The sequence below is a fragment of the Elaeis guineensis genome, chromosome 15 (genome assembly GCF_000442705.2).
Source record: "Elaeis guineensis isolate ETL-2024a chromosome 15, EG11, whole genome shotgun sequence".
In the NCBI taxonomy this organism is placed as follows: Eukaryota; Viridiplantae; Streptophyta; class Magnoliopsida; order Arecales; family Arecaceae; genus Elaeis; species Elaeis guineensis.
The window spans coordinates 64,800,671-64,819,658 of NC_026007.2; the positions used below are offsets into that span (position 1 = coordinate 64,800,671).

General features: G+C 39.7%; 1 protein-coding gene across 1 annotated transcript; it reads right to left on the minus strand.

The window, feature by feature from the left end:
• Window positions 1-12,949: 12,949 nt before the first annotated feature.
• LOC105058257 (BRI1 kinase inhibitor 1) lies at window positions 12,950-14,272 on the minus strand. Its single transcript, XM_010941139.4, has one exon. It carries the CDS (start codon window positions 13,890-13,892, stop codon window positions 13,095-13,097), a length of 798 nt encoding a protein of 265 aa, XP_010939441.1. The 5' UTR covers window positions 13,893-14,272; the 3' UTR covers window positions 12,950-13,094.
• Window positions 14,273-18,988: the final 4,716 nt, after the last annotated feature.

Sequence of the window (18,988 nt, forward strand, 5' to 3'; positions counted from 1 at the left end):
TGCTGCTAGATTACCTAGAAGTCATGTTGAAGCTGAAAATAATTTAGGCTAGTTTGGTTCGGTACCTTGTTAAAATTTTTTTCTGGCCTAAGTGCTTAAGAAAGCATGATCCACCTCATGTTCAGAGTTCATTTGGCACCATAGCTGTCAAGAATACAGAAAAAATGTTGTTTCTTTGCAAAATCTCCATGGCATCAGTTTCTTCTTCCACTTCTCATGTTTTTATTCTAGTTAAACTCGTACCTGTTTACAGTACTCTAGTTAACAATATGGTCTATGTCCCAAAATATAATGGATTTCATGATGGCGGCCTTGTAAACTATTTATTCTCTACAAAGCTTGCTCGTTTCTAAGGCATGCTGGATAAAGCTCGATTAATGATGGAAAAAGCAAGGGGATAGATTCTTCCGAGCTTAAACCACGCAATTGTAAGCTTTATTTTGAACGGGAGAAGTTTCGTCCAGAAGAATTGACTATGTTGTCTTTTCCATCAAAAATTTTAATTTAAATCCCATAAAAAAAAAAAAAGAATTCACTTCGTTTTTGCTAACGTTTTTTTTTTTTCTTGGGGGGGTAGGGTGGCGGGCGGTGGAGTTGTGTCCAAAACCTAAATGATCCGCTCCACAAAAATTTATAAATTTATAAAAAGCTTCAAACAGGCCCTTTTCTTTTTTCTTTTGCTAACAACGGGGCATTCATATAAGTTTTACATGAATACATGCAGATGAGCCGAAAACTAAAATATTCATAATAGGCCAAGAGACCGACTCCAAATAAATTCAAAGAATATCTTCGATATATTCAGCAATGTAGGCGGCCACTCAATCAACCACCGTATTAGTCTCCCTAAAAATATGATGAATAGTGATGCTAACGTAGCCCCAGCTATAGTCAAGTCGCAATATCCTGCAAGAGAGGATAGGAAGTGGCTCTCTATCTGTAGTTCTGTAGTCAGATCACCACATTGGCTGAGTCCCCCTTGATGATGACATCATCAATATAAAATGTTCGATGAGCATAAACAATCCCAATCCAGACCACGTGGAGCTTTGTCTCGAGGATGATAGGCTCATCCAATCTGCTCCCTTTGGTCGCAATAAAGTCCGAACCTAGATCCCGAATCACAAAATTAGTACCATCCTACCTATCTCTGACATTGCTGTTGAAGTTGACCTTGAGGCAAACCAGAGGTAAAAGCTCCCAGAAGATGAAAATCTAACGGATCACTGCACAAGTAGAATGGGAGTTCTAGATCTCTAGATGCCTCAAGATCACTTCAGTCAACTCCATAGCCGAGGTGAGGGCTCGTTCCAAAGTAAATCTCATCGGGCACCATCTAAACTTGAAGACCACTCCATTCATCGCCAGCCAAATGTGATAAGTAACGTAAGCAACCTAAATGGTAGTCGCTCTAGTAGCTTCACTCATAGTGATCTACCTCAGAAGCTTCAGGAAAGCTTGGATGAAACCCCAATATGAATAAATTGGTGATACTCACTTACGAAGTACTACACCTATCTAGCCCTCGAACACTGAAGGAGGACATGCTCTACTGTCTCATCCTCGACATTGCGGGACAAACATCCAACCGAAAGGTCCAAGCCTCTATCCCTCAAGATATCTCTAGTCGGAAGCCGATCTCAAGCTATTTTCCAAATGAACAAACTCACCCTTGAATACACTTCTATCCTCCAAATCCAAGCAATATCCAAATGCCTAGTAGGCTCTTGCCGAAATATGCAATACAGATCAGCTGTCATCGCTCTCAGAATGCAAGAGGATCTCCAGACTCTAACGTCACGGCACCTGTGCATGGAAATCGCAACGGAGCGCACTCGCTCCCATATCTGCTGGTCGAAAATATGAGTGTCAGCCCCTGATTCTATCAGGTACTGTCAAATTGAAGAAGATTACTAACCCTCGAGGATGCAGCAGCCTCAGGGCAAAAGAAGGTCGGCAAAAAAAGATCCTTTTTCACCATGTTGCATCATTGGAGGCTCTCCGATCGGTCAATGATGCCTTACACTTTTCTAGACAACAACTACAAATATTGAAATTTACAACAATTAATAGTTCCTTCATCTCAATTACTCAAAATTGGAAAACAGAAAGGACTTGATAACTCTGTTGCCGCTTTGTTTTCAGAGTGTATTTCAACATAAAACTTATAAGTTGATGTCTTCACAAAATGAAATTAATATCTTTTTCCTCCTATTTTTTCGAAAGAAATTGATATATTGATTCTATCATTAATGCTAGCAGTTGTATGTGTAAACCCAATTCTCCACAATAGTTCTAATTTTAACACAATCTTGGCCTTCGGTTAACTGTTACTGGAATTTGGATTCTAAAACTGTAGACCTAGTTTGTTTGGGCCTGCTCCTAGCTTGGACCCACTCATGTTGGCCTATAAATACGGGCTTTGGACCCAACCTCACATGGACCCACAGGTGACTTGACCCAGCATGAATCGACTCACTTTATCCATACCTCTATCTGCTAGACTTAACCAAACCTTCACACTCACTAATGTTTCCTTGGTTCCCGTTGGAAACATGTAACTTGGTGCATTGGCACACCAGATACCAGTAAATAGCCTCGTTACAGCACTTTGTTTCGATGTAGTTTGGTACATATGGTCTACCTGAACCTACCAAACTCCTCCTACCTGTAATAACCTGCTCTATGGCCACAATGCTCTACAGGGAGGCATTACCTTCCAATACAAATGCATGTAGCCACCAGACCATCACATACTGGTAAAGGTCACATATTAACAGATAAGACTACCAAGTGCTTGCTTGGATGGTATATATTATCTCTCGCCCTTTAAGCGACAAGCTCCGGTTCGATTGCCAGTGGCAAACTCGACGATAGTACAACCAAAAGGAAAACAAAATGTTAGGCATAACCTAAACATATTAAACCTAAATATGAACTCTAAGTTATACTCACGCCAGTCCAAACATTTTAACTAAATCCACTGCTTCTTGGCACAAAATTTAGATTCAATTAGAGTAAGATCCAAACAATTGATGCGACCTACTTCCCTTGGCAAACCTTGAATATGTTAGAGGAACAAAAGTGGCCTTTACTCCACCAAAGCCAAATGGCAGGCACAGTACCTTGGCTTAAAGGACAGACATCTTTTGAGGGAAATAAGGACAGACTTCTTAGAATCTAACCTCTTGAGGACATAGACTCAATCATAAGTGCACTGTAATAAAGGGAGAAGACATCTAGTTTTCTAAAGCTAAGCCACAGTTGGCTAGTGTAGATGAACGCAGCAACAGCTGGGGCCTTCCATAATGAGCTCATCCGGGGACCATGATGGCTTTTTTTGGTAAACGGACCATGATGGCTTGAGAACCACCACAAAATACTGTTTATCCTAATGACATTCCGGTTTGATTGCCACCTCTCGGCAGAACTTAATCATGCAGCCATGCATGTTGGACGAATCAAACATGCCAGAGCAATCCATTTTGAGAGAAGGTACACTGATTGAACCATGTCCGGTTGTTGCCGTCCAAGCAGTGGCCCGTTGAATGAAGCATTCGATCCATGACAAAGGCATCCATTAATAGAAGTTGTTGGAGGTTTTGAAGGTTTTGTTTGAACGTTTTGAGACATCAACAGGTGAACGAGGCACCTTAAAGTGAAGGAATGTGACAGTGGGAGAGGGGCCTTCATCACTGTGAGGTTTTGCTCAAATAGAATAATAAAAAAATGTTTGCTCCACAACTGATCGGAATAAATAAAAATAAGAATAGATTGAAATCAGAATTGAAATCGAAATGGTTAAATTTTTCAAAATATTTTATTCATGATTGAAATTGAAATAAAAATTTAAAACTGTAAGAGAGAACAGAAAATTATTTTAAATAGATTGAATTATTTTTATTCTGTTTCGAAATCGGAATAAGACTCTTTCGAATCAAATAATTAGAATGGGAGCCACCCATTTTCTTTTCAATTTTGGACTTTAACTCCCTTTAACCAAACACCTCACGATGGACACGTCTGGTTTTGATGCAAAAGAAGTAGGATTCAAAAGATACGAGGATTGAGAAAAGAATTGGATATTGTTTATATTAAACTAAATAACAGGAGATATTATATTTAACTTGAAGTATTTTTCAGGATTTTTTCTTGAAAACAGCATCTTAAATTATGCAGCATAATATGATCCAAAAAAAATTAGTAAAATAGGCATCTTCAGCGACATGTGAGTGTCACATAGATCGCCAAACTAAATACTGTCACCTACACCACCAAACTGACATAATTTTTTTCCAATGTTCATCGTAATTTTCGTTTTCAGAAAAAAGACATTCGTGCTAATATGAAGGCCAGAGTTTTGAATTTTTTGCTGAATGGGAATTGAATAGTGTAGCTAAACCTGCATTTGAAGTTCAAGTTTGAAAACCTGTCTTTGACTGATATAGTTTAATTAACTCATAATATGATGTCATTTAACTAATATAGCAGATTGGACATATGATAAAATAATAATGTTAATAAAATAGTGGATAAAAGTTCGGCCCGTCACGTGAGGTATTATCCGTTCTGATCTATGGACCTCACAGTTTTACTTTTTAAAAAGCGCCTCACGTAGGAAGAATTTTTTCTTCCTTATAAGCACGGGTTATCCTTGCTCACAATCGATGTGGGATTATTGATACCCTTCACATTATTAGAATCACAACAAAGTCCCCCAGTCAAGGGAGACTTCGATGTGTATAGTCTGAGAAGTCTCACAGTCAGTCGAAGCGGACCTCGACACCTATCTGGTGCATCATTGTTGCGGATAAGAGCTCGGTCCATCATGTGAGGTATTGTCCGCTCTGGCCCATGGGCTTCATGATTTTCTCCTTTAAAAGGTGCCTCATGTGGAAAGATTTTTTTCCTCCTTATAAGTGTGAGTCTCCCTTGACAATCTCCCTTCACTCACAATCTATGCGGAACTATTGATGCCCTCCACATTATTAGAACCACAACAAATACAATTCATAAATAATATAAAATGTAACTATAATAGTATAGCATATATTGTATTTGCATTACTATTGTTGATTATTACTTAATGTATAAGAATAAATTTTACATTACAATAATTATTAATATTAATTGAAGAATTGTAACTGTGTGAACTTTCAGATATAATATCATTATAGCTTTCCTTATTTGTTTCCATTGGTAGAAGATAAAGAGTTAATAGCCGAAACCAATGCTGGCGATCCACTCAAGTAGACTTCAAGTTGGATCTTTTTATATGAAATCAAAAGTTAAACCAATAGTAATGATCTAGATCATTAAAATGATCTATCATCTCTAAACTAACTACAAATCAAAAATTATGTAATTTGGAGGCAACTAGTCCATGTATTCAGTAAGGCTGCAACTTGGTCAAATTAAATCATGAGACAATCCAATCCATATAGACCCGTTCCGATCCATTTTGTAGAACTTGTAAGATTGGATTAACTTTTAAAATTAGATTTATTCCGTGATCGGGATCAAATCTAGATTTATTGAATTCAAATCTAACTCAAACTCGATATACCAATTAGGGCGCGGTGTGTCATGGGGGGAGGGGGCAGGAGGGGTGTGGTGCGGGCTATTAACTAGTTAAGTGGGTCTCTAATCTCTGCAGAGTTTTGATCTCTCTCCAAACACTCTCCCAATTGCTCTCTCTCTCTCTCTCTCTCTCTCTCTCTCTCTCTCTCAAATTCAGAAAACCAATTCCCAAATCAGCTCCCTTCAAATCCCTGCACACCCTAGATGCGATTCCGAGACTACCTCCAACTCTGCTCTCTTTTCAAAACCCATCCTGCCTCTAAATGACTTATTCAATTAAAATGGTGGAATCAGTTACAATATCCCTGTTGCTGCATCCCCGTGGCACCAGCAGTCTGCATCCCTCTTTTCTCCTCTTTATAATCTCTGATGTTAATGATTGAATCCTACCATGCTACAGTAACCTATCCATTTTTTGTTTGATCATAACAGTTCTAACTGGATCCAATTTTTTTTGGATTAGGACTGGATTATAGGTATGAATCTAACCGGACCCAAATAATTTGTTGGGCCAAAAATTTTAGTCATAGATCCAATCCGACCATACTAATCTTAAGTTGGATTAGATCTCGGTCCAACGTTACAATCTAAATAAAGAACTGGGTTAAATTGGAGCCACTCATGACCCAGTATGACCTAACTCATTTGCACCCGTTATATTAAGTGATCAAAAATGAGTATTTCTTATGCTATCGATTTCTAAAACTTTATCTATAGGTCAAGAGTCTCTAAATCACATATTCTTGCTATGTAAAAAAGAGTACTAAGATCAATGATCCAAATCATCGATATGATCTATTATTTTTAAATTGCTAATAGATCAAAAATCTTATAATTTGAAGATTATTCGTCTATGTACCAAATGATCAAAAATAGATAAATTATATAACATTATGTAAATTATCTTTTAACTTCTCGATGTATAATTAGAGATCATCAAGTTGCATTGTTTTTAGCATATAAAATAATTTAGAGAAAATAGATTATATTGAATAACTTGAATCATTGGTACCGGACCCTCGTCTTACAATTTCACCTGATGGAAAGAGTGCATGTGGTACTAATGATTTTGAACAATCATTTTTTTTATATAACGCAGATAATTATATATTTTATAAGTTTGCCTCAGCTACAAGAAGTAAAAATGTTACGACTTCAGCAAAAAGTAAAAAGGTTAAAAGAGCGATCATGCACCATGGACCCGACCCGCATCCAGGCATCAGAATTTAATCAATTTAAAGGTTAAAACTCGAACCTTGGACGTGGAGACGAGAGGTTAATGGTCCGTTCCAACTGGACTACCACACTAGGCTGTCTAAATAGGATGGTAGCATCAAGTGCAAAAAGTGCAGGATCTCTGCGAACGTCTCTGGGACTTGATATTCTTACTATTTACCGGCCATTAATTTCGGACAAATTCCTCATGCATGGTGTTTAATTTAGTTGCCTATTATTGATCATGAACTTGTAATTAAAAACCAACGATTGCATGTGATAATCGGTGAAAAACCTGAATGGTTATCATTCTGGACAACTCAAACCTCATTTTTGCTTAAAAAAATGTTGATTTATGATAAGTTATGCTGGTATTCGAATGAGGCATTGTCATCAAGCTAAGAAACATGGAGTAGCTAGGATCACTGGATGCCATTAGATATTGGCAATGCTGGTCAAGCAATTAAAACTGGATTTCTACTGAAAGTTCAATCTACCTTCAGGACAACTAAATTCAGCCATAAGTCTTAGCAACTTTGGTAGCTTTAGGCTGATGATACCTTTCTTTGTTGCAGATATAGATTAATCAAAATTAAGGCTAGAAATGGATTCGGGCTGGTCCAAATATGGGTCGGGCTTCGAGCCTAGCTCGAACAAAATCAAACTAGGTTGAGACTCGGATATAGAGCATTTCATTTTTGGATCAGACTCGGGCCTATCATTGGCCCAGCTCGAGCCGAACTGCAAGCCCGATCCCGGCCTAAAATTCCGGCATGAGCCCAAATATTGAGAGTCCGAAATCAACAGTTATCCCTAATTTTATTAGAGCTATGAATTGATACAGGATACTAAGAGCCGTGGTAGCAGCCAATTTACATCGATGCGGTTGCCATTTGCTACATAGGATCCCCTGAAAAATACTTTGCAGAGGTAATATCGCCACATTTGTACCAAGGGTGGTGTCTCAAAGATTTTTTTTACTTGTTCAATACCAAAATGTTGCTTCATGTGGCCAGATGGTGAGATCTTTAGTCTTAGGACTTGAAACAGATGAGAACTCTTACAAGAGCTATTGTGAGCCGAGCCGAAATTGATATGAAGAAGATCTAAGAAGAGTACAAGATTAGATACAAGACCACCCTTAATGCTGATGTTATTGATGATACCTCTAGGGATTACAAGAATTTCTTGCTTACGTTTATGGGGAATGCTAATCCATGACATGTAGTATGGATGAGTTGTATATGAAATTTAGAGATCCATTTAAAATAAAAAAAGATCAGGATGATTCGGTGAACCCTTACTATACTTTTCAGCAAAGATACTTCATAAAACTATTTTCTCCTTGGTACCTGTGGATATTTTGGTGCTTAAGACAAGTTATTTACCTTTAAACAAAAGATAACGGGCTCGGACAAGGCTCGAACCAAGCAGTGTCTTAGATTGGCCCAAATAGATTTTGGCGGGGTTCGAATCAAGCTCAAATCTAGATTTTTATAAAATTATCGGACCAAAGTCCGATCCGAAATCCAAAAATAATTTTTGGACCGAGTTCGAAAAGAGATACAGCCCAACCCAGTTCGGCCTTATTCCACCTCTAATCAGAATTTTGCAGAAGCAATTCTAATTTTTTTGCCTGCACACTGCATTCTCCTTATATTGCAGCGAGGAATTAAAACAGTTGCCGTAATGCAAGAAAAGGAAAAAACTATTTTAGGCATCATGTTGATTCATTGGATTGAGACAAGTTGTAGCTAGAGATGGTCTTGAGTTTTTGTCTTGTGTGCCAGGTAAGGCAGAGATTTCCGGCCACTCATGCAATTGCTATGGATTAGCACACATGTATCCTGACTGATACCTACATCCAAACATGGAACCATCCCTGATCAAACAGCACATGTGCATGACCATGCTGTTGAACCGTGACTAAAATTGCTAAAACCGCATCTGTCTTGTCACCTACAGTGCAAAGGTGTCCAAACTTCCCTGGTCACAACGCCTGGTAGAGGGGAAGTTATCGCCTGGACCACGCCTAGGTAGACCAGCACAAATCTCGGAGCACATACATGGCGGATAGCATGCAATCGGGAATGCATAAAAGACAAGGGTTAATGTGACATGTTATCCACCGTGGACTGGTCTAGCTGAGCGTGGTCCAGGCAATAATTTCTCCCGTTGGAGGGCAAGAGATACGCCAACTTTATTTATGCAGTGTGATATTATTATTGGACTCGTAAAGTTCCAGCTGCTCTGGTTCTGCATGGACCGCAAAATTCCTAAGCATATTAAGGTTATTGGTTTTCGGACCAGGTTCCAGTTTTTATCGAAGTATTAAGAGTCGATTTAATTGCACGCTGGGTTTCTTGTTTGTGTCTGGAGTCGGCAGGGGCCCAAATCTGGGTAGGGTTGGGACCACGATTGATTGGATCCTGGTTGGTATTTGGGAAGGTTGACATCCTCCTCCTAATAGTGTCAACATGTCTACTTCAACCAGCCCCAAAAGGTTTCGTGCGAAATTTGTATACATCTTCCTTCCTAAAGGTCTTTGACATTTGCAATCAACTTTCAACATCCCATCCCCACGCCAGGGCATACAGCTGTTCGAGAAATTAGAGGCTTGCTTCTGCAGTCCATCAACTGCAAGCTAGTGGAGTCTGGATTGAAGGCGACTCCCCAGCGGTAATTAGATTGATAGATAAAATGATATATTCACCCTCTACTTTCAGGTATTTGGCATGTGTGTGAACCGGCCAAACAACGCTTGCCTAGGCTAAAGTTGGTGGCCCACCCAATATTCTATTTAAAATTTTTATAAAAAAAAAATAGAGGGATGGCGATAGGGTTGGAACTGGATCAGGTTAGGCCGGGCCATACCTCTACTCGAGTCCAATCCGAATTTTTTGAGCTTCGGACAGGATTTAGGTCTGATTTTTTTGGAAAAACCCAAGCCCGAGCCTAGCCCGAACCTGATTGGGCCAGTCCGAGTCGTCTTGCTCTACAATAACCTCTTCTTCTCCATCTCTCCAATTCATCTCCTCACCTTGCTCAATCTTGGCACCCTAGACGATCGGGTTCTCGCAAGTGATGGCCTTCTAGTCGGCAGCTTTACAGTCAAAGCTATAGTTGTGGCTAGGGCTAAGCAAATAATCGAAATCCGAAGAAACCCATCCAATCTGACCCAATAAACATCGGTTTCGGTCAGTTGAAAGATATAAATCACATGGAATTAGATTGGATTTGTAAAAAATCAGTTATTTATAGTCGGATCGATTCCTACACTTTTAATCCATATGAAATCGAATCCAACCGATTTAGTATTTCATAAACTCACTTTCATTTTGGGATGGCATCATTTAGACTTTAATACTTCAATACTTCGTTTAGACTTTATTCTAAAGGTTTAGATATTTTTTGCATTAAATTGTTCAAAAAAAAAGTAAATAAGCTTAAGTGGGCCACTATTAGACTTAAAATCAATATTGGATCAATATTGAAGTCTAAACCAACACAACCCATCCAAATCCACTACAAACAGTTCATTTCGATTTCAAATGATTTATACATGATAAATGGTCGGCAACGGGTTGAATTTTCTTCAATCCGATTGGATTCGATCGGATAAAATTTTTCTCTCAATCTGACCGAATCCGACTCGTGCTTAGCCCTAGTTGTGGCGGTCCAAGTACCGATGCTCCAAATAGAACACCTCCTCGCACCAGCAACAAAATTCCATTAGACCCACCCTCATCCAAGACCCAGCACTAGTTCACCTGTCGTGTTGGCACCACGCCTACAATAAGCAACATCAGCATTCGCTACTAGCCCCTCCACCCCTCCAATGATCAGGGAGGGTTGGATTTGGGATTCTTATGGTCAGAATAAGATGACAGCAACAATAGAGAGGTGAATCTGACAGCCTGGAAGTGGATCTAGCATATGCTATTGTTGATCGGATTGTTGTAGAAACCACAGTTTTGATACAGAGGGTGTGGGTCTCCGAGACCTGGAGCCCCTTCTCTCTCTGGACCATTTCTCTACTTCGATTACTCCATAGGGTTAGAGTTATGGTTTGGGAAAGAGATCTGGCTTGGGCTTGAAGTTAGGCTCAAGATGGTGCCTGAATTTGGGTTGGGCTCAAGCCGAGCCTGGGTCAAACCAATGGTATATCCGAGCCAAATGGGTCCTATAAATCTAACCTAAAATATTTGGGCCTAATCTATAGCCTGATCCAAAGTCAACCTAGCCCGAGCCACTTGAGCCTATTTTCATCCCTACATGACAATTGAAATAGGATCGTCATCTCTGCCCGAGTGCCCCCATTGTTGGGATGAGATCGAGGGGGCGTGGCTGGTGTTGACTCTCAAGGCCGATATAAATGGCCATCGACCATTGAGGCTGATGTAATAGCCGACCTTATGCACCATTGAGTCAACCATATCTCCATTCGAAATCCCTCTTTAAATTCTCTGGGTCCCTTACAATTGATCGTCGTCGAGCCTTCCTCTCCCTTTCCTCCTATCCAGCGGCTGTCATGCTACCACGATCGAGCTCCACCATACAAAAATCTCTTCTCTTTAAAATTTTATGATTGCAATGCTTTTCCTATTTCGAGAATTGTTGGCCTCCTTTTCATCAGAATCGATCACTAGCAGTTGAGACCACTGCCACCGCCACTCACCGATAAAAAATCTCTTGACCCTCGTCATTCTTCTTGAACCTGAGCCCCTATTTTTTTTCAATTTTTTAATCTATTTTAAGATCCTATTTTCTGCTTCTTTCATCCTTGCTCTCGGGCCACCACCATCACCTACTGTAATGAATCCCAAGCCCCTGCTACTAGACCACCCCTCCCCCCTATCCTATCAAAACCTTCTTTTCTTCTCCTCTACATCTGAGTAATTGGGCTAAAAATCTCGATGGATTTGCGGATTGGGCTCATATAACTAACTAGATAATAAGAATGCAAGTTGGACTAGATCTATATATACAAGTATCCAGGAGTGGCTTGAAGGTGTGCAAGCTCCAATTCCATATGGAAAAAAAAAAAAAAAAAAAAAAAGATCTAGTGATTGGGATTGTCCACTTCCAAATCACTTCTGGATGCTAATATATATATATAGGCATAACTCAACCTAGTTACCAAAAATTATGGCATCTTTTTTCTCCTTACGGTATTCGAGATAGCCCACTCAAAAGGTGGTTCTTGATAGTTGTAAAATAGGCTTAGTCCAATCTATAATTCTGTATTTTTTTGTGATTAGACTACAAACCCCATAGAATTTTAAATCTAACCATCCAAACGAGTCTTAAGTTGAAAAAAAAATCCCATTTTGGCCAGAAAAAAAGGAAAAAAAAAGGGGAAAGTAAAAAAGAAAAAAAGAAGAAAGAAAAGACACCCCCTAGCTGTGTTTTCTATGCATGCTGCTAGGATGCTGCTGCACAACTAGGGCTGTAGCCACCTTGTCATGACCCACACCGCCTGGCCTCCTCCCCTATCTCAACATCTCTGTGAGGATTTTTAACGACCTATTTTCATTTGCTGCCACCGCAATGGCCGCCGCAACTGGCTCTCGAGCCTCGTCACCTTGCTGCCGGATTTGCGGCACCCTCCCAGCCTCTGCTCTTCCTTCTCTTCCTCTTTCCCTCCATCTTCATCTTCTTCTTTTAATTTCCTTTATTTTCTTCCCGTTTTTTATTTTTTAATAATCCTCTCTTTCTTCCTCTATTGGTTATTTCCTCTCCTTTGACTCATGGACCCGATACAGTGATTTATCCATGTCACCGATGAATCAAATCCAGACCTCGATTGAGTCTCTCCTTCTTTTTTTGATCTTTGTTGATTGATCCGCATCAAATCAAAATAACTCACATATACCAAGAAGTGAATGAGCCATCTAACCGGATTGCATCATATGTAGAATACCACACTCATATTATACCTGTGGTCCAGCGTGAATGATTGCCCTGGAAACTGAGAGGTATATTGTATTCTGATTCTATTGGTTGTATTTATATTTAATTAAGGTGTAGGTGCATCAGTTTCACCCAAAAAAAATTACAAAAGACAGAAAATAAAGTGAAATAGAACACAGTGCTCGCTGAGATGAGCAATGGAACAACTAAAGAAGTCAAATACCAAGATATGGATGCTCGGTTAAATTAATAAATTCAAGGCAAATCTACTAATTTGAGTATACGTTTCTTGTGATTCATGTAGTTAAGTCTTTATACACGTAACGAAACAAGACAGTAACGCTTTTTGCCTTTTTTTTTTTTTTTGCTTCCTTATCTCAACTAGTTCATTTCTCCTCCTTCGGTGCAGTAGAATTCTTACAGTGCGCTATGGCTGCCTGGATCGCACTCTGGAATTCTTCCATCGTGCTCACGTCCGAGTAGGCCGAGAGGAGGCCGCTGTTCGTCGGAGACGTTCTCATAGAGGCTGGTGCAGAGACTTCACCTCTTCTTCTCCTCCATCCAACCCTCTCCTTTGGGTTCGAATATCCCGAGATGGAGTAATGTCTGCGACGAAGGTCACGCTTCTCCTTCTTTCCCTTAAAGAAGAAGAAAAGCTCCAGCATAGTAACATACTTTTTTAGGAACCGGCTCACGTCAATTCCCTTCTTCTTCTTCTTCTCCTCCTCTTTTTCTCCTGGGTCACTCGCCTTCCTCCACTTTACAAGCCCGAAGAAGGAAGACAAGGACTTGAACTTGGTTCTCTCCCTGGTCTCGCCAGTCTCGGTGTTGTTATGGCGATAGTTGTTTTGGTACTCAAGAGGAAGGCTAAGGTTTTCGATGGAGATGTCGGAAGGGCGGGGAGAGATGGAGGAATAGGACACGAAGTGGAGGGGAAGGAGGTGGCCATGGAAGAAGATGTCGTCGGCCGGGGCCATGTCGACAGCAGTGGATAGCATGGCCTTGTTGCATTTGATGGGGTTCGGTGATGACATGGAAGAAGGGAGTACAGAGATTGAGAAGGAGAAGTCATGGGAAGGGGAAGAGTTGGAGGATGGAGGCAGAGGTGGTGGGAGAGTTTCCTCATCTTCTTTTGATCCTTGGTTGGCTTCTCTCTCTCCTCTTTGGGGCTTGTGTGCGTCCATGGCCCAAATATGCTCTGTGAGGCAGGTCAGAAGCTAACTTTTATGGAGCCTAGAAAGGGTGCAAGACTAAAGAGTTCTTGAGGCTAAGAAAAGGAGAATGGACGGTAGTGAAGGAGATGGAGAGAGGGTGAGGGGGTTGAGGAAGAGGTCAAAATGTTAGAGGATTAGTCAAGTAATTAGAATTAGAGTTGCAAGTTGGCAAGAAATATTAGTAAGAGGTCAGAAAGCAAGAGTTTTAGTCAAGTCAGAAAGTTAAGTGTTCTTAGAATTAGAGGTGAATGCTACCAAGAAATATTAATAGCGGATCCCCTCGGTCTACGCGCATGGCCTTAGTTTTCTGCTGTTGGATTGGTGACAACCTAATGCTGCCTTCTTTCTTCGCCTGTTCATTCTACAGAATTTATGGTAGACTTATTTTTCCAACACAAGAATTTCCCGTTTTCCACGGAGTTGGAAAAAAATGTTCTCATCGCTCGTGGAGAATATCAAAAATTTTTAAGAGTCGGCTGCTGGGTTTTGATCACTCCTTGTCTTTCTATCTGTGGGAAAGAGACGCAAGCAGGAAGTTGCGGTGTTATCTTTAAATCCTCCATTAAGTATTCTGTATGTTTATTACTTTTCCATTATAGAGAGCAATCATGATAGATCTCCTACAGATCAAGATGTGGAAAATCTCTACAATCTAGAAGGTTTTTTTCTTAAAAAAAATGCACCAAATCTTGATAGACTATAAAAAAGAATAGTAAAAAGATTCTCTTTCTGTTTTGATGTAAAAGAACTCTTTTTCTAATCACAGTCAACCTCTTTTATGTATTGGATATACATCAGAATTGTCAAGGGAATAAAAAATCTGCCACGTATCGTAATTCCAGGAATTTTCTTTACCTAAAATTTTTGTGGATTTGCACTTATAAAGCATCTTTTGAGACTTTGCTCATGTAAAAATGACACCTAATGTGAATATAAAAATCTTTTCATTCGGAATACGTTGAACCATTCAAATGCATCACATCAGGCATTTGTAATGGAACAATTTATGGGCCCCATTCGAGCCATACGACAGTACTGTTGTCGTGTACAACCGATTATTATGGAATAGCAGATCCGGTACAACCGATTATTATTGAATAGAAGATCCACCGGAATGAAGAGGAGGTGTGAACATATCCTGAGGAAATCCGAGCTTGTGGAATGTTTGCATCCAATCTAATTAATTGCATCTACGAAAGAAACTCTAGATCTTGTTTGTATTAGAAAGGCTGATCCCGATACCAACATTATCAGGTCCTTATCCATCTTCAAATAAAATGAATGGCCAATATCATGATTAACGTACCAATGCATCTAAATTGAAATTTAATAATCCAAAGGAATTGTAATCAGTCCAAATAAATTAGTCATGGTAGACTTTTTTGAAGTAATACCTCTCTCTCTCTGACACACACACAATCCATCAAACATGAAATTTTTTTTTTCCTTTTTCTCATTCTCAGCAATATCTGAGAATCACCCACGTACTACATCAAAGGCTTGGCATCCACCACCGAGAGTGGGGATCATTTGTTTGATTTGCTTGACATAGTGTTGAAGGACTTCGAATACATTTTGGCTTCCATCCGGCATTGATGCGTGCATTATTTTGCACGATCTGAAAAATGTCATGCAGCATGTTTGAAGATGATTTGGTAGCTAGGGGCTCAGGAGGGTGCAAAAGGAAGCAAAGCGATATGGAGGACCATTGGAGCATAAAAGAATCCAAGATAGAATGGTCTCGGACGCCACAACTCCTCGAGATTTTTCTAACAAGGTAGCATGGTTCCGTCCCCACCCCACCACACTTTTGGCGTTGGTGGTGATATGTGAATTACGATCACAAGTTTGGACGTGGTCCTCCCTTCATTGGAACCATTTGTTCCAGTACCACCTGTTCTACGCTTTGGATGTGCATGTGTGTCTGTGTGTGTGAGAGACAGAGAACAGGTTCACGGAACCAAAGTGCTCCCATAGTCCCAAGGAGACAAGATATACGCCCTCTTTGGAGGTATGACACGTTGTCGTGGCTGGCACGGTAAATCTCCATTGGAAAGGAATAGACTCTTCGCCTCCTCGTTTAATTCCACGTAGCATGACTTGCGAAAGAACCCAGAGATCTTGCTTCAGATGCTTTGACTGCCATTTTGTTTGCTAGGGCCGACGCTCTTTTGGTTGGGTTCGATTTTCCAACGTGTCTCCATCAGGGAAAACTCTTTGTGCATCACCGATGGTGTAAAAAATTCAACGTGGTGTGCATCGTCTTGTTTGATTGATCCACATAGTTACTACTTTTCAACACGTATTTAATACTTGCAGCTTTACTTTTTCATTTAAAATTTTGAATAACGAAAATGCTTCTGTTCTTTGAAAAAATTATAACACCTTATGTCTATATCATGACATCTTGCATCCAAAAAATCATAATTTTTTTTAAAAAATAAGAATATTTTTGTCATTCAAAATTTTCAAATGAAAAAAATAAAACTGTAGGCATTAAATATGTATTAAAAAATGATTGGACAAAAATGCCTCTTCTATATTATGATATCCTGGGTCATATTATGACATCCTGGACCATATTATGATATCCTGTACGTAGGAAGTCATAATTTGACACAGGATGTCGTAATATATATAGGATGTCATAATTTTCTGAACTATATTATGATATCTTGCATATAAGAAGTTATAATATGTCCCAGGATGTCATAATTTTCTGAACTATATTATGATATCTTGCATATAAGAAGTTATAATATGTCCCAGGATGTCATAATTTTTTCCAAATGATAAAAGCTTTTTTGTCATACAAAATTTTTAAATGAAAAAATAAAATTATAGACATTAAATGCATGTTGAAAAGCGATGACTATATAGATCAATTACATAAAATGATATGCTCCACATTAAAATTTCTACACTGTCCGCGGTGCACAAAGAATTTCTCTTTCCATTAACAGTTTATGGGATATGAAAAGAAAAAACTGACCCAGCCCAATAAATACTGTTTGGGCCAAACTACTTATCGATTTGACTTGGATTGGGGTCAAACTGAAAGGGAAGATGGGTCAAGGCTTTAATCCATAACAAATTAAAGAGCACGCCTCCACATGGCATGGTTTGCACCGGACGGCCTCGAACACGACAGCTATATGTATCGTATACGGCATGCCTAATTTGATGGTCATCCACCTTTTAATGGTGGCCATCAACCCTGCATGGTATTCTACGGTGCAAATAGCTCATGGCAGAGGATCCTAGATCATAACAGAAATTATACTATTCTATTCGATCATTTATATTACTCTCGGCTCCATCATGGACTCCGGTCCACTGCTTCCTTCCGTCATCCGAATTGGCCACGGGAGTTTGTTGCCCCACCTAACCTCATGGAGACTTCAAATCTCAGTGATCTTTATTGCAATTGCCCAAAAACAACCTCATCATCCCCGCTAGCTTTATTAATGGTCAAAAATTAGCCAATTTTTAAAGGTGCATACACTCTAAGAGGCACATTTTTGACTTCCACTTCATTTCATTCGTCTAAAATTTACCATTTCCCTGGTGGTTCACTCTCTTATTTAAATGACCGTTTGCATGAAGGAAACTTGGTTCCGCGAGTAGCCGCCTTGACATTTTTGGTCACATAGAATTGGACCCAACCAGCCTGCAAAGCTCTAAGCCTCAACTTCCCGGAAAATGCTAAATTGACTTTCCTAGGAGGTGGACCAAGGCCAGCTTATAAAATCTAAGGAAGAAGATTATTTCGTTTATGAGAAGCTCCTTCCAACCAACTACACCCTTCTATTGGTCTCAAAACACATCTGATCTTTTGACCACCAAGGGTGTGTTCGCTCTGGAGAATAAGTGGGAAAAATCCCACCAAACACCCAGAAAATTCAGGGGGAATAGACTTGCACCATCTTTTAAGGGAGAGGGGGGGGGGGGGGGAGATAAGGGGACAGTTAAAATTATATTATGCCACCGAAAAGGAGAAAGCTATCCCCCCTACCCGCTTTTTTTTTTCTCCTCCTCTCCACACTAATTATAGAGCAATGATAAAACCCAAATCATCATAAAATCCAGTGCATATTAAATTCCTTTTATTCCCTGTACTAATCCTGCAACCAAACATCAAAAGACCCCTATTTCATAGGATAAGTCCTATTCCCCTATTAGCATCCAGATAAATTTCCTTTGTCATCAGCTTCATTTCCGCACCAACTTAGAAAACTGTTACTTGGACATCCATGCAGCGAGTAAAAATGATCGACCAACCATAGGAATTCTACTCTCATCCCTTGGTGCAGCATGTTCTTTTCTACCCCATCCCGACCAACAATGAACCCTACCGGACTAAGTCAGTCAACTAGATCTAGAACTGTGTTGTCCCTGAGGAAAATCAGGTAGGTACACAGCTCCATTCAATGAACAAAGTATAATGACCGCCACTTAAACTGTGCTCACCTGCACTACATTTGCATCCAATCATGCTTTTGTGGCTTGATCGTACCAAAAATCATGCCCATCATAAGAATTCCTGAGGGACAAGTTCCAGGCTTTTTGGTTTCTATAATGTCAAGACCCATATGCTCTTTTTCAGTGGCAACATGCAGCCTCATACAAATAAGTGGAAGGTCGGAATTTGCACATCAGTATTCCATCGTTGCTAGGTGGATTCCACTCTAAAGTGACATGCCAGCAATGAGTACACAAATGTTCGTCCAGTCAATCTAAAGCTGCAGCCTAGTTCAAAACAACAATACCCCTCTCCAAGACGCTACAAAGAAATCCCCCAATCATATTAAGCTATAAGGATTATTTAATGGCATATAACCGACCAAACAGTAATCCTTATTTGAAGCCTAGATCGACAAGATGATACTGATTAAAGTTTCATCTATTCAATCCAAGAGTTTCAATCTGCCACTATAATGAAAGCAAAAGAAAACCTAGAATGGAACTGACTCTGGGCATCCATATACTCTGACATGTAAATTTTTATCAGTCGCAGAAAAGATGAGATTCCTGCTGACTACCTCATTGTCTGCAACCAATAGACT

Bases quoted from the DNA above. Each gene is read 5' to 3' on its own strand.
- LOC105058257 (XM_010941139.4), bottom strand. From the start codon at position 13,892: ATGGACGCACACAAGCCCCAAAGAGGAGAGAGAGAAGCCAACCAAGGA.